Source organism: Syngnathoides biaculeatus, chromosome 8 (assembly GCF_019802595.1).
Source record: "Syngnathoides biaculeatus isolate LvHL_M chromosome 8, ASM1980259v1, whole genome shotgun sequence".
NCBI lineage: Eukaryota > Metazoa > Chordata > Actinopteri > Syngnathiformes > Syngnathidae > Syngnathoides > Syngnathoides biaculeatus.
The window spans coordinates 8064428-8079405 of record NC_084647.1 but is presented as its reverse complement, the minus strand read 5'-3'; the positions used below and the strand labels follow the sequence as shown (position 1 = coordinate 8079405).

Here is a 14978-nt window from a genome sequence, read left to right as displayed (position 1 = left end):
CGGGCAATTTAGAGTGTCCAATTAATGTTGCATGTTTCGGGGATGTGGGAGGAAACCCACGAACATGCAAGCGCCACACAGGCGGGACCGGGATTCGAACCCCGGTCCTCAGAACTGTGAGGCCAACGCTCGAAGCAAATTAAAGGAACACATTTATGAAATAAAATGCAAACGTACAACAACACACTACAAATGGTTCCTTGATCATTCAGCCTTCATAGTTTTTCTTTAATTATTACTCCTAAGATCATCATAGCTAATATTTTTGTTTCTTGTGCAACTGCTACATCATGACTCACATTCAAGATATTTTTTGTCGTCATCACTCGGGAAAACAGCTGGAGAGACAGAGAGAGAGAGAGAGAGAGAGAGAGAGAGAAGGTATCAAAAAAAATCCATTCCAACAATGTGGTCCAAACACATTTGGCAAATTGCAGAAATAATCCATAAATAATGAAAATTATTAAATACTGTTTTTTTTCATCCATGTGACAAACACCAGCTGGCGACATCGAGAGTGAGCACTGGTGATGTTCAAGCATTATTTTTTTTTCCTTTTTTTCCCCATTTTTTTAACAAATTAAATACATATATCGCATGTCACTAAAGCAACAGCCAGTACAATTTTTTTTTTTTTTACAGTAGAGAAAATAATTATTTAAAAAAAACAAATAAATTAGACATAAGGATGCTTTTTTTTTTCAGTCATATAAATACTTAACACCCACAGTATACAGTAAGTGAATCAAGTCAAGCTACCGTATAGAAATACATCACCAGCATGCACAATATTGAATATTATCATAATAATAATTCTTTGTCAGCATGATCATCATCATTGTACACTGAAGAAACAGTTTATTAGTAGTAGTAGTACTAGTAATAGTAGTAGTAGTAGTAGGCAAGTGCATTTCATAAAATAAACCACAAAGCTGCTTTGTTATTCCATTTTTTTTTAATGTTTTTATCTTTTTTTCCTGTGAAAAGAATTAATGTGAAAGGAAGTAGAATAGCATGTGCTATTTTAGGAGTTTTTTTTTTTTTTAAAGCAATACTGTTAATAGTTTATGACAATTTTGGGCTAGTTTATTGATTGGCCCTTTTTACTTTTTCATCCTATGACTATTTCCTGGAATTGGCCTACGTCTGCAAGCTATATGGGGTTACGCTTATTTCTCGGTGCTTGACTATTTTCTGGAGATAATCGGTGTCCTAGCAACACGTTTGTAAAACATCCAAGTTGGGATTGATTGGAGCAGACTGGTAAATGATTCCTTTATTATTTTTTTGAAGAGATGGGGCTGAGATGCTTTTTATTCATGAGATTTGTAACTCTTCATATGTGAAAACTATTTCCTGGAATTTGACAGTCTCGTCGGGCAAATGAATGAAATGTCTGGGTTGTGACTACTTCCTTGAGGTGTCCAGCGTATTTTATGTATTTATTTTCACTGTTGTTAGGAAAATTACTTCCTTTTTTCCTTATTGTTATTAATTTGTTACACATAATTCCTCAACTGTAACACTTTTGGTTCGTCACACTAGCTGGGTTGAGACTATGTCCTGGAACAATTTATTTATTTTTATTGCAAATTTAGGCCAATTGTCATAACTCTCCACGGGCCGTTTAGTGGAACCAAGCAGTGTCATGGTGCACAAGTGATACATAGAATAACAAAACGTAAATATGTAAGCAGCATATCTGGACAGACCAATTCGGAGTGCAACGTCGCCGTTTCTACCCGACGACGGGCTCCGATTGGCTGCGTTGTGTTTTGGCGCAAAGGAAATCAACTATAAATTCCTCTCTTCATTCTCGATTCAACTTCATACATTTATAGACCTTTTCATAATGCTTGTAAGCAATCGCCACCAGAGTACTTCCGGGTGGCAGAAAGAAAGTGAGCGTCGTTGACCTGAAATGAAAACGGTGACAAAAACTTGTTTGGCGTTGCGCCGCCAAATCTGTCCAAAAAAGTTTTCTGGGATTTATCACGTCAAATAAAAATCTATCCGGCGCAACGTGTCGGTGATGAGGATAAATCGAGTGAATGCCAGAAAAATGGTGGCAAGACCGTCTGGATAGAGGTGGAGTAGCCGATTGCTAAGGGGCAGACCGGGAACCAAACCGCCACCATCTGAATTTGTGAAAGTCGTTTTCCCACACTTGGGTATGAAATGCGTGGTTGGAGGTTTTTTGGTTTTTTTAGCTAACTTGGTTAAAAACAATGGCTAGCCTGCATGTAGCCGACGCGCTAACAATTTCAAAAGAGAACATCAATCCCGTTAGTGCCAGGACCAGGAAGTGAATTTTCGTCAGTCACTTGGTGATGTCTAAATTTCCATTTTTGTCTTTTTGATTTGTGGAAATGCGAAATTACGGCGGCCGTTCTGTCTCCGTCCAACCTCCCGTCGCGTCGTCTTTTCGACTGACACTTCGCACATTCACGACGAAGGCTAAAGTCCATCGATCCGCCCCGTTTTCGCAACGGCTCGGCCTTGGTCGGACGCCGCCACGTTGGTTTTACGCGCTTATGACACCCGGAAGTACGTCATGGTGAAAAGGTCGATTTTAAACTAGCGCTCGCCTCTCTGTTCTTTTCTGGAAACGCACATGGAAAAATAAACAACGGCTGCTGCGTGAGCAAGATCGGCAAAAAGCGGCTGCCAAAGTCCACCGGCATTTTTTATTTTTTTTTTGTTTTAATTTTCTTCCTGCCACGATTCTTTTCCGTCGTCTTCTCCTCGTCGGGGGTTTTAGTTGTTGCCCTCCCCGCCTTCGTCGTCCTGCTGGTCGCTCGTCCACAGAGTCAAGTTGTCGCGCAGCAGCTGCATGATGAGCGTGGAGTCTTTGTACGAGTCCTCGTTGAGGGTATCCAGCTCGGCGATGGCGTCGTCGAAGGCCGTCTTGGCCAGGTGGCAGGCCTGCTCCGGCGCGTTCTGGATCTCGTAGTAGAAGACCGAGTAGTTGAGAGCCAGGCCCAGCCGGATGGGGTGGGTGGGCTGCATGTGCTCCTTGCTGATCTCGTGCGCCTCGTTGTAGGCCTTCTCGGACGACTCCACCACGGCGGCGCGCTTCTCGCCCGTGGCCACCTCGGCCAGGTAGCGGTAGTAGTCGCCCTTCATCTTCAGGTAGAAGACTTTGCTCTCGTGCTGCGTGTCGCCACAGTTCTTGATCAGGAAGTGGTCCAGAAGGTTGAGGACGTCCTGACACACGGCTTCCAGCTCCTTCTCGATCTTCTCGCGGTAGGCGCGCACCATCTCGATCTTCTTCTCGTTGCCGTCGGCCGACGTCTTCTGCTCGATGCTGGAGATGACGCGCCACGACGAGCGCCGGGCCCCCACCACGTTCTTGTAGGCCACCGACAGCAGGTTGCGTTCCTCGTTGGACAGAGCCTCGTTCAGCTCTGTTACCTTGGAGGGAAAAAACACCAGGAGAACTCTGATTTACTGCGCCGTTATCGGGTTGACTCACTCGGAGTCTGTCGAGTCAATCTCTGTGAACTTTGGGTTTCTGAAGCCCTTTGAGACTCTTGTAATTAAGGACCGTATAAATCGGCCACTGGACTCTTCTAGTTGACTGAAGCCCGCCGCACACCCGGCAATTCTGGCAAACCCAACTGAACGCTCGTGCAGTGTGCGAGATTCGTCTTCTAGTTTTCACGAGCGGCTAACGGTCGGGCTCCGGTTGTTGCTCGGTATCGCTAAATGCGCTTAACTGGACCAGACCAAAACACACCCGTACAAAAACCTCACAGTTGGCGACTCGGCCCCGTGCATTGAGCAGTTGGACGCTGTACTGGGACGCTCTGCAGGCGTTTGATGCTGCACATCCAATAAATTGTACTTTATCACAGTTATTAAACCATAAAAAAAAAAACAGCCTGAACCTTTCCCGCGTGCCCCAAAAAAATGTTCCAGGTCTTAAGCGATCGAGACCAAGACAGTTGCTGCGCCGCCTCCAAGCCATCAAAATACAGTTGAACACTTATATTATATTTCATTTGTACCTGTGGATGAAATAGTGAGACTGTCACCAAAATCAACGCAAGCAAAGCCCCGTCTAGAGTCAGTGAATGGAGGCGACTCAGCCTCTCCAAATATCTACACACCCTCCACAGTACAAGGAACTGTTCATGTAGTTTTCAGGTCAAAATCGCTCCATCTGTGACATCCAGGGAGGTTTGATGTCATTTTGCATCCCGAAAAGATGGTTACCATTCGTGGTATTGGGCGTGCCTCTAAATTAGAGGATCAGTTAGTTGGGTTTCCACGCAAACACTCGGGCAATAGTTCTGGTCTACGGAGCCTTCGAGAATGACGTGACGAAGCCCGCTCGGATGAGACTTCCAAGTTCAGCTCCAATCGATTTAATGCCCTGAGAATGAAACGACCTGGAAGGAGGCGGAATAGTCTCAGCCAGGCTATTTAAATACTTTCTTGACGACAACGTTTGTTTAAATTTGACCCGTGTTGACTAAAATAACAGTCCCCGAGAACTGCCCGTGTTCCCGAAGACGTTTGGACAGGTTCCCGAAGGGAAAAACGTGCACCTGTTGGTCTTTGAAACGTTTTGGGGGAACAGAGTCCGAGGACAGCAGGGCTTTGAAAACCGTTTTGAGAACTGCTGGCGGGTTCACTCAGGAACTTGCACTTGGTCTTTGGCGGGTCGTGGGGTAACCTCAAAACAGTGAAAGTTGAGAACAGCCGAATGATCTCAGGGAATACCAGGTGCTAACGGGACAAGCCGAAAGGAAAAGAAGAAGAAGATCTTATTCAAACAAAAAAACTCATCCCACGAGCACTGTAAGCCATAAAAATATAAGTTCCTTTTTGCTCCAAAACATTGTTTATGGATTAATCAACCGTTTATTACTATGAATACATTTTGAAAGGATCTGGCGTTCATCATTTCAGGCAAAGAATTATTAGGATATTCGTGATGAGGAAGATACCATTGTAAGTGCGCATGGAAAATAAGCAACAAAAAGGGTTGGTCACGCTCGCAGCTTGTGAGTTTGTGGAGTTTCGGGTTTTACGCTGCGTCATCGAATTTCACCACATGCGGCGCTGAGTAGACGCAGTTTAAATTGAATAGCAATTGGACAAATTCGCCGGGAGTAGTTTCTCTTTGCAGGACCCCTCGAATTGGGTGGGAGGGGGCTAAGTCAACCCAAAATGGAAAATGTTCAGAACGAATTATATTTATCTGATTTGATTGCTCATATTCGATGTTATCGTTCATCCCTCACCCAACGACCATTCCTAAACCACAACCCCAACCATAATTCTGACCTCTAAACCCCGCCCACATACGCTAACCAATGGACTTTCTACCGCCCCAAATCTTAATCCTTCACCCCTGTCAACCAAAACCCTTTACTTATCCAAGATCCGCTGACCCCAATCCTCAACATTTATCCAAATACCATCCCTTAACCAGAAGACCAACATTAACTCCAAAGCATTTCGCCCGACCCAATCTCTTTCCCAACCCTTACCCCTGAACCCCAAACCCACCCCCTAAAAACTACCAGAGCCAACCACGATACCGACGCTAACCCCAACCAACGACCAGAAGCGTAACCCCCAGATCTTGAACCGACCACGATCCCTGGACTGGAAACTCAACACTAATCCTAACCAAAATCAAGTCCCCTGACCCGAAACTGAACTCTAACCCTTTACCCCAACCATGAATCCATTATCTCACGCAAGTGACACCACATTTCCATGACAACAGAGATTTCCTGTCGCCTTAACTCAGCTTATATTTATGAACTATGATCATTTGTATCTTCACCTGTCATGTAGCCATTTTCGTGTATCTGTCATGCAGCATTTTTACGCCTAGCGCTAGCGCCAGCTAAATGCCGTGCCGCAAAAGAGAAAAATTGCGCGGCGCAGTCGTCCCAAAACGGTGATCCGCCTCGCGATCATAAACGTACAACCGTCGGGAGGGAAAACCACATGCTGCTTCACCAAAACATCATGACGCGCTCACATTTAGCAAGCGGCGCCGTCTAAATTTGCACTAAAGTGAAGTCGAAGATGTTTGGTAGGAAGTCGGGGAGGTCGGGAGGGGGCCGTCTGCAAATGATTGAAATCTTGCCACGAGCACTGCGGCAGCTGCACTGTAAGTGAAAACCTTTCGTGCACACAACCTGACCTTAGCCAAGGCTAAAATTAGCATCATTTTTTTTTTTAACCACACAGTGACGTCATTTTAATTTAAATGGCTGCAAAGTTATCAACTTTTTTTTAAAAAAACTGGAAAAAAAAATCATTTGTATAATTTTAAATTTAGACTTTTCATTTGTCTTTTTTTTAAACCCATTACTGGACAGCATCTTCCATATTCTATGACATAAAATTGTTACTCTATAACTTAAAATGTTTGCATTGTTGTTCAAAAAATGGTCGTGTCTTGTTTTAATATTTCAATTGGTCCAGCGTCTTGTGATTTGAAATTAAAATAATGCCTTATTTTGACTTTAATTGATCGAGTGCCTTATGTTGGGATTTAAAATGGTTCCGTCACTTATTATATTAATTTTATGGCTTCAATGAGCCAATATCATATTGTATGCCACAAAATAATGTGATGTCAAATATGACTTAAAAATGTTTTTTTTCCCTCTTTTTTTAAATGATCTGTTTTACTCTATTTTTTACTGATAATATAACCTAAAATATTCCAGCGCTTTATTTCTCGACTTCAACTATTCCAATTCATTATTTTGTAACTCATATTGGTAACGTGCTTTGCTTTATGACTTAAAATGTCTTATAATGGTCTTGTTACTGATTTTGAGACGTGCCTTGGTCCAATTACTTAATGACCTAAAAATGTCTTATTTCATCCCATATTATGTTATTTTATGTCTTAAATAGTGTATATATATATACTATTTAATAAAGATATTAATAGACTTAAGTGTTGTATTTAATGGTTCTGTCCATTATCCAATCACGTCAAGCGGCTCACTAAAATCTGACTTAACGGGACATAATTCAAAGGCGCGGGACGGTGGATCCGCTGCAAACCGTTGGCCTCACAGTTCTGAGGTCCCGGGTTCAATCCCGGACCCGCCTGTGTGGAGTTTGCATGTTCTCCCCGTGCCTGGCTGGCTTTTCTCCCGTTGACCGCTGGGATAGGCTCCAGCGCTCCCCGCGACCCTCATTAGGATAAGCGGCAAAGAAAATGGATGGGCGGACTTAATTAAAAGGGTCCTTTTTTTTTTTTTTTTTGGATCTCAGTAATGCAAAACTTTTTCTTCCATTTGTTTCATTTAGTGACTTGCAAAGTGAGTTAAAATGATTTTATGGCCCATTTTATGGCTTAGATTCTCCAGTGTCTTATTTAATGACTTTTACGACAATCAGTAATGTGTGTGTGTGTGTGTGCCCGTAACCCCTGGCAACAATGACGAAGGAGTCCCTTTTGACGGGACACACACACTGCATCGACGATATCATCTTTAAATTATGACTGCACATTTTCAAGGCCCTCATTTTAGCGTAGTTGCGTTCAAATGTCGCGACTTTTGTGATTTTTCACTGTGGCTAACGTGACACAGCAGTTTAAGCCGGCATGAAGCGACGTGATCTTATCATATCATATCGGTTGCACTGCAGTATGACAAAAGAATATTCCAGAAGCCTCCTTCTTCTTCTGCTGCTGCTGCCGCCGCCTCCTACGTGTGCGTGGAGGGAGAGAGCAAAAAAAAAATGAAAAATCCACCCCACCCACAACCCACTCCATCTATTACTTTTATTTGCATAATCGCTCCTTATCTAAATACACTCCCCCCCCATCTGCATTATTATATTCTAAAACAAAAGGAGGAGGAGGGAGGTGGGGGCAGCAGCAACCTCAAATGCCCCCCATGAAGTCATCATGGGGGGGGGGGTGGCTTGGAACCCCATGCTTTAATAAAGTAGTTATAATAAAGCAAAAAAAAAAAAGAAAATGTCAACAGACAGACAGCGGTGTTGATGCAGGTTTGCTCGCGTGGCACCGCCCAAGACGAGATGAAAACCACACACACAAATCATAATCAATCAAATATAGGACCGCGCGCGAAGGGAGTGGCGTTGACGTCATTGTCAGCAGCGGCCCTCTCTAAAATAAAAGTACAACAAAAGAAAAGGGGGGAAAAAAATCTCCCGACCACCCCGTCACTTATAGGCACTCACCGATTTCATGGCGGCCGCCATGTCGTCATACCTCTCCGCCTGCTCGGCCAGCCTGGCTTTCTGCACCAGCTGCTCGCGGTCGACCATCTTCGGGCGAATGGACACTTGCGCTCCCACCACTTTGCCTAATTACGGGAGGGGGTTCTCTCTCTCTCTCTCTCTCTCTCTCTCTCTCTTTTTAATTAATAGTTTTATTTTATTTTTAGGTGCTGCTCCTTTTTATGGCCAAGGGAGGGGGGGGGGGCTGTCGAGGCGCGGCGCCGCTCGCCTGGAGATGTCTTTCTCTTCTTTTCTTTTGTTTTTTTCAATTATTATTTTCTTGAAGAAGATTTAGATTTTTTTTTTTGTATCTTTTCTTTCCCCTCAGTTCAATTCGCAATGCGGTGAAAATCCGACAAGTGAACGCTGCAACTGCAATGCTCCTTTCTCTCTCTCTCCTCTCTCTCTCTCTCTCTCTCCCTCTCTCTCTCCCTCTCTCTCGCTCTCTCTCTCCCTCTCTCTCTGGGTTGCGTCACCCCCCAGCATCAGAAAAGCGGGCGTCTACCAATGATGTAATAGGAGTCGCCGCCCGGGCTCAAGGCATTGTGGGTAATGTAGTTCGACGTCTTAACTTTGTCAAAGCAGCGTGGCCACTAAAGTAAGTTTCTTTCGGCTTGTCCCTTTCGGGGTCGCCACAGCGTGTCATCTCAGATGAACGCACATATGTTTGGCACAATTTTTACGCCGGTGATCTAAAAAAAATAATAATAAAAATGATTGGATGGCTCATTGGCCACCAAAACCGAAGTAGCCATCCGCCATCTTGATACTCCCAAAACAAGCATGCAGACCTGCGCAGCTACAGCGATGAACTGCGTTAATCACCCGTTTCGTGGCTGTCAGAAAACGTTCCACAGGTAAGTTAGATTTACTTTGATATTGTTAGTTTGTTTATAAAGGGGTTTTTATTTTCTGATGATCTTATTTCACTTGAACAAAGTTTTGTTTAAGCCGACGGTTTTTCGCGACGTCGATCTTTTCCCAAACTTCATCAGTGGATAAGTGAGAAAACACTTTCTGTGAATTTTTTTTTGATGAATTTCATGGTAGAGAACTCTACAAATTGAATTTGAGTTTCCAATGCGAGGAAACAAGTTGAAATTTTCTGTGTGAAATAGGACGTTGGAGAGACGCGTTGAGCATGTATTTTCCCATTGCGCATCCTTATTTTAAAAAATATATCGAACGGATTGACTTGAAATTTCATGTTTTTTGACAAAAAAAATGCTTATTTTTTTTTTACTATGTTATGATGATAGTGCTACATAGCATATTTTGGGAAAAGCTAACGGAAATCAGGCCCTTGGAAATATGCAAGTTTTTTTTCTCGCCACGGTATTCTGTCTTTCCTTTGCACTTCGCCTTTGTTGGCTTACCAAGTCGAATTCAAAATCCTTCATGTTACCAGAATTGAAAAAATGTCAAGCTCACACGACCAGTTTTAGTTCTACATGGCAAACTTAAAATAATAATTTAATAATAATCATAATAATTTAAATAATCAAACCCGTAAACCATGTCTGCCACACGTTTGGGGAGTACCAAGATGGCGGCCAACTGGCTTCAACCAATCGACATACCGCTCGATGTAGGTGCGCTATCTTTTCTTCTTATTGATTTTTTTTTAGATCAGTGGGCATTGCAGGCAATGATGCAGCTAGCTAGCTAGCTAGTTTGACGACAGATGATAGATAGTTAGATAGATATAAAAAATAATGGAGCTCAGAGTCCTGCTGTACAGCACAGCAATAAATAAACGTTTCCACCCAGTGGCCGATTTGGGGAATGCACATGGATCTATTTTTTTTTTTTTAAACGTTTCACGTTCTCCCCTTTTCTGAGCCGCTTATCCTCACAAGGGTCGCAGGAGTGCCAGAGCCAATCCCAGCTATCTTCGGTTTTATGTTCTCCTTAACAATATTGATAACGCTAATAATCATAATAGCTTATATAGCAGCAATGAGGTTAAGGTTAGGCTCATTCAAAACTCTAAATCATCCAAAAATAGCTGGAGTTGGAATTGGCGCAGAAGTGGAAAAGAAAACAGATGGATGGATAATAATAACACATTTAAATGTTTTTTTTTAAATCATATTTCAAGACTAATCAAGTTTCACCTGGAATGGCAAAAAAAACCAAAGTGTACAGTATGTCCATGACGACATGCAACACATTCAAAAATGTAATTGTAATAAAGAAAAATTAATCTTTATTCCGAAGCCAAACAGCAATTAACAAAACGGACGTGTCCACACACGCGTGGATTACGTATTAGGCGCTGAGATCGGCTTCAAAAGGTCAAAGGAGGAAGCGTCGTCTTTGCCTGAAGTGGGTCAAGCCGCCACGGGGTGAGGAGGCGAGTCTGGGCCGACAACGCACACCGCGGGTGATGGAGCGGCGTGTGGCTCGCTACCCAGGACGGACTCGTAAACGCCGCGTTTCCAAGCCAGCCATTCTACGTTTATTCGTCAGTGCGACGTTCCGTACAAGTGTGACAACAGTTGATCGGAAGAAGTCGATAAGACGACTCTCTCAAACAACTGCGAGCCTCTCATGTACTGCATTTCATGCATGTACTTCTTACCGGATTGGACTACGTAACGGGATATTGGCCCGGTTAGCTACCCCATCCGATTTCCCAGATCGGGAACGACAAAACTTATTGTATTGTAACACAATCCGCAACTAACGATTTGGCCCTCCGACACTAAAATGACAAGCATCTACCATCTTTGATTTTTTTTTTTTTGGGTTATCCTCCGTGTAGCGGGACGTATTAGCGACAACTCTCAATTAGCACACCTCGACGTCGACCGGTGGGTCGGCTTCCGTTTTAACCGTCGTTAGCATTTATTCACGCGCACGAACAATGTTTACCGAAACTTTCGCGTGTGATTCGACGCGTCGCCGTCACTTTCGCCATGCTAGGCTAAATAACGCTTTGTTTGATGAAAAGTATGTGAACATGCGTCAAGAAATCCTCGGATGAACGTCCAGACATTGCACATGGCGCATGCGTTGTTGCCGTCGCCATTGGTAACTAATGTACCCGTTCGCGGTTACCGGGTACCGCGTTGTTGTTTTTTTTTTTTTTTTTGTTCCGCCTCTCCGACACCGTTTGATTTGACAAGCTAAAGACCAGTGATGGCAAAAGACGGGATGCGCTGCCATCGGAATACACGTCCAGTGTTACCGTTATCGAAATACGGCAAAATTTGGCGGCAGCCGCGTTACGGTTCAATCGGGAAGGACCACATTTGTCTTGCGGTCTGATTTAAGTGTTACGCACTTTCTCACCTTCCAAAAAAAGACAATTCTTGTTCTTTCCTGGCTAACAATTGTATGTTTTCAATTGGGGAGGGGGCGACCTGAAGAGTGACGCCAATTGCGGGCCTGACTGACTCTACGTATTCCGTAGGTGTTCGCGCAAAAATAATTGCACAGTTGTGGTCAGGGAGATGCTCCAATTTTGACAAGTTGCAAACCTTGATTAGCGGATTCTTTGCTTGCATCATCTTTAGCAATTCAACCCCCCCGCCCCCTTCAAAAAAAAAAAAAAAAAGACAAGACTGGTTGAGTTTATTACGGGGAAGTCAAAGCCAAATGTGGGCTTTGTCCATTTGGAGGTAATGCCGCTCGCAGCAAAGAGGATTAGCTTGCTTGCCGCTTAGCTTGGTTACCTAAATTGAGGATGAGGACGGGTGCAGGTGGACCATCTGGAGTCCAGAACCCAGAGCCTTCAGCAGCAGCAGTTCTCCGCGGAGTCCGCTATGGAGCTGGACGTGCTGGTCTACCCGGACGAGGTGCGGGCAGTCACCCCCGAGGACCTGCGCCAGTGGGAGCTGGAGACGGCCAGCCAGAGGTCGGCGCCGCCCGCCGAGCCCCGGCTCTTCGTGGCGCTCTACCCGTACAACCCGGCCGCCATGTCGCCCAACCCGGACACGGCGGCCGAGGAGCTGCCCTTCGTGCCCGGCCAGATCATCAAGGTAAAGCCGGTTTCGTTTTTGGGCTCGCAACACCTCGACTCTTCGCTTGAATCGAATTGAATCTAATCAAATCGCTGAAATTTCAGATCAATATCAGCAAATTGATCGTTGTGTCAATCTTTCAGTTCACCATTTCTTATATTATACCACAAATTGTTTGGTAAACTACTTTTGAAATCAGACGGATCAAAAGGGGTTTGCTATCAACAAATTGTCAATATCTCTTAATTATGTATTACACATGCCAATTTCAATCGATTCAAATCTGGATTTAAATGTAGTGAGCCAGATCTGGCCCCCGAGCCATCAGTTGGACACTGGTGTCTTAGCCAGGAGAGAGATTTGTTTTAAAATTCAGATAAAAATTGCAAAAAGTGTTGCCAATGTCAGCAGCATATTTTATACAATTAATAGAAAAGGTTCATGATTACATAAATAGTTTACCCAGTTTTAAATTGGCTGTCGAATTGCCAATACGCATAAAAAAAAAAAAAAAAAAAATATCAGGCCGGACCGTAATCGGTCAGTTTGTAACTGGGCTGGCTTTGTATCTGATCCGTCAGGTGTTTGGAGAGAAGGACCCGGACGGCTTCTATCACGGAGAATCCGGCGGCCTGTCGGGTTTCGTCGCCAGCAACCTGGTGGCCGAAGTCCCCGTGGACGACCGAAACCTCAAACAAATGCTCATGCGCCAGGGATTCATTCCCGTTGACCAGTCGGGTGAGTTCGAACGTCAGTTGGCGAGTAAGAAGGGTAGTTAGCTAGCTAGCTGGCTAGCTAGAAAGTGTGTTGACAAATGTCATACATCGTTCCACACTTGGTACCTTTGTTAGCGCAAACAATTTTTTGAAAAAAATCAGATTTTGGGATGCGTTCTTTCGGTTTTCACGGGTTACAGTCTGCTAGCATCGGACGCAGCGACCCAGCAAATCCAGCATATGTCTCACTTCGCCCTCATTTCTGATAGCGCCTCCTACGGGACTGGAGCGTAAACCGACGGTTGTCGTTCCAACTTTTGCCCAGGGACGTGTTCGAGTCCCGACTTGAGCGACGCGTGCAGCCTTCCCGAAGACGTCATCGTACGCCGCATGGTGGCCTTGTTCGATTACGACCCGTGGGAGAGTTCGCCCAACGTCGACAGCGAAGTAAGTGAAGGCACCAGACGACGACGTCAAACTACGCAATCGGGTCCGCGTGAAAATCTCACCTGTTACCGCCTGGAACTGGTTTTTTCCGATGATGTGGACCACAGGCCGAACTGGGATTCCGTTCGGGCGACGTCATCTACGTGCTCGGCGACATGGACCCCGACGGGTTCTACTACGTACGTAAGCCTGGCTCATTTGCATGTTATTATTATTTTTGTTTTGTTTTGTAATTGAGTTATTTTTGCTTTTTTTCTTTTCAGGGCGATCTGCAAGGACGACGAGGTTTGGTACCGTCCAACTTTCTGCAGCCGCTCCCGTGGGATTAGTGACGTTTTGCTCTTTTCATTTTTTTTTTTTCACTGCGTAACGTGGAATAGAAACAAAATATTTGGTTGCAAAAGATAATATATTATTAGCCTTAAGGATTTTTTTTAGGGTGCTTTTTTTCACATTTATACATTTTCTATTTTGGTCTTTTTTATATGACGCAAAACATTTTCTAAATGATAAACTGAACAAAAATATACAATTTTATTTCATACTCTTTTTATTATACATACAGTATTTACCAATATAGAATTCTTGTGCTCCAGTCAGTATTTTTTTATAGTATTTCCCAAAATTCACTTCATGAATAAAAATAAAATGATGCATAAAAGGGATAAATGTGTGCTTTTTTTAAAAAAAAAAAAGACATGCTTCTTTTTAGTTTCAACATTGAAGCTTTTGAAAATTCAAACAAAAAATGAAATTTGTGCACCTTTTATTTGTTTTCATTGACATTAGATCCACTTGTATGTTAAAAAAAAATACACATATCACAATGTATGTACAGGGTGTCCCAAAAATGTATATACACTTCAAATAATATATGTAAATTATTTTACATGTAAAAAAAATATATATATTCAAATTATAATAAACATCAAGTTTAGAATTATTTTAAGTGTATGCACATTTTTTGGGACAGCCTGTATTTATTTTAGCATCCATTTTTTACCTTTGTTTTGTTAACAGCTTTTTAATGGAATATTTTTAAAAATAAAACTGAAAGTAATGCAAATCAAGTATGCAGCAAAAAAAAGTTAATTTTATGCATAAAAAGGCTTTTCATTTATTTAAAATTAATCAAGGTTAAAACTAGACATTGTACTTTTGTTGTTGTTGCAACGTTTCCATTTAAATGTAGTAGTTTATGATATTTTGTATTGATATTGTGCGTCATGTAAATTACGGTGAGGTCAGTATTTGGTTAATATAGATAGATAATTAGGATTACACACGTTTCTGCTTTTGACAATATGACATGATTTGAAATAATAAAATGCATTTATCTATTTGTATTCCGATGCAGCAGTTCATATATTTACCAAGGTCGGTTGCCGGTGCTCTTCCCCGCGTCGCCACCAGCGCAGTCATCCACAAAGTAGGAAACACTACACAGTGCACTGAGGGCTTCTTTTTTTTTTGCAGTGTTTTCTACTTTATGCCCGACAAACGCTGAACATCAGCGGCCTGCCGACGCTCCACGGTCGCCGCGGCGAAGACGACGCTCAAAATGGGCTTGGCAGGAAACTCAAAAATTGTCTTACCGGCAGAACGCCAC

At 43.2% G+C, this 14978-nt stretch overlaps 2 protein-coding genes across 3 annotated transcripts; one reads left to right on the top strand and one right to left on the bottom strand.

Moving 5' to 3' along the window:
• Nucleotides 1-215: 215 nt before the first annotated feature.
• Nucleotides 216-8631, bottom strand: ywhag2 (3-monooxygenase/tryptophan 5-monooxygenase activation protein, gamma polypeptide 2). Its single transcript, XM_061827630.1, has 2 exons — nucleotides 8200-8631; nucleotides 216-3414 (listed from the first exon to the last, which is right to left on the bottom strand). The coding sequence occupies exons 1-2, from the start codon at nucleotides 8284-8286 to the stop codon at nucleotides 2758-2760; spliced, it is 744 nt and encodes a 247-aa protein (XP_061683614.1). The 5' UTR covers nucleotides 8287-8631; the 3' UTR covers nucleotides 216-2757.
• A 138-nt stretch (nucleotides 8632-8769) lies between these two features.
• si:ch211-105f12.2 (RIMS-binding protein 2-like) lies at nucleotides 8770-14967 on the top strand. 2 transcript variants are annotated; one of them, XM_061827633.1, is made up of 6 exons: nucleotides 8770-8836; nucleotides 11946-12224; nucleotides 12788-12944; nucleotides 13248-13369; nucleotides 13477-13548; nucleotides 13633-14967. In XM_061827633.1, the coding sequence occupies exons 2-6, from the start codon at nucleotides 12009-12011 to the stop codon at nucleotides 13696-13698; spliced, it is 633 nt and encodes a 210-aa protein (XP_061683617.1). In that variant the 5' UTR covers nucleotides 8770-8836; nucleotides 11946-12008; the 3' UTR covers nucleotides 13699-14967. The 2 variants fall into 2 exon arrangements, with proteins under 2 accessions (XP_061683617.1, XP_061683616.1); XM_061827632.1 differs by lacking the exon at nucleotides 8770-8836 and adding an exon at nucleotides 8988-9095.
• Nucleotides 14968-14978: the final 11 nt, after the last annotated feature.

Coding starts and splice junctions, on each gene's coding strand:
- ywhag2 (XM_061827630.1), bottom strand. CDS start 8,286: ATGGTCGACCGCGAGCAGCTGGTGCAGAAAGCCAGGCTGGCCGAGCAG. Junction 3,415..8,199: donor TGGCGGCCGCCATGAAATCG/GTGAGTGCCTAT, acceptor TTTCCCTCCAAG/GTAACAGAGCTGAACGAGGC.
- si:ch211-105f12.2 (XM_061827633.1), top strand. CDS start 12,009: ATGGAGCTGGACGTGCTGGTCTACCCGGACGAGGTGCGGGCAGTCACC. Junction 12,225..12,787: donor TGCCCGGCCAGATCATCAAG/GTAAAGCCGGTT, acceptor CTGATCCGTCAG/GTGTTTGGAGAGAAGGACCC. Junction 12,945..13,247: donor CATTCCCGTTGACCAGTCGG/GTGAGTTCGAAC, acceptor ACTTTTGCCCAG/GGACGTGTTCGAGTCCCGAC.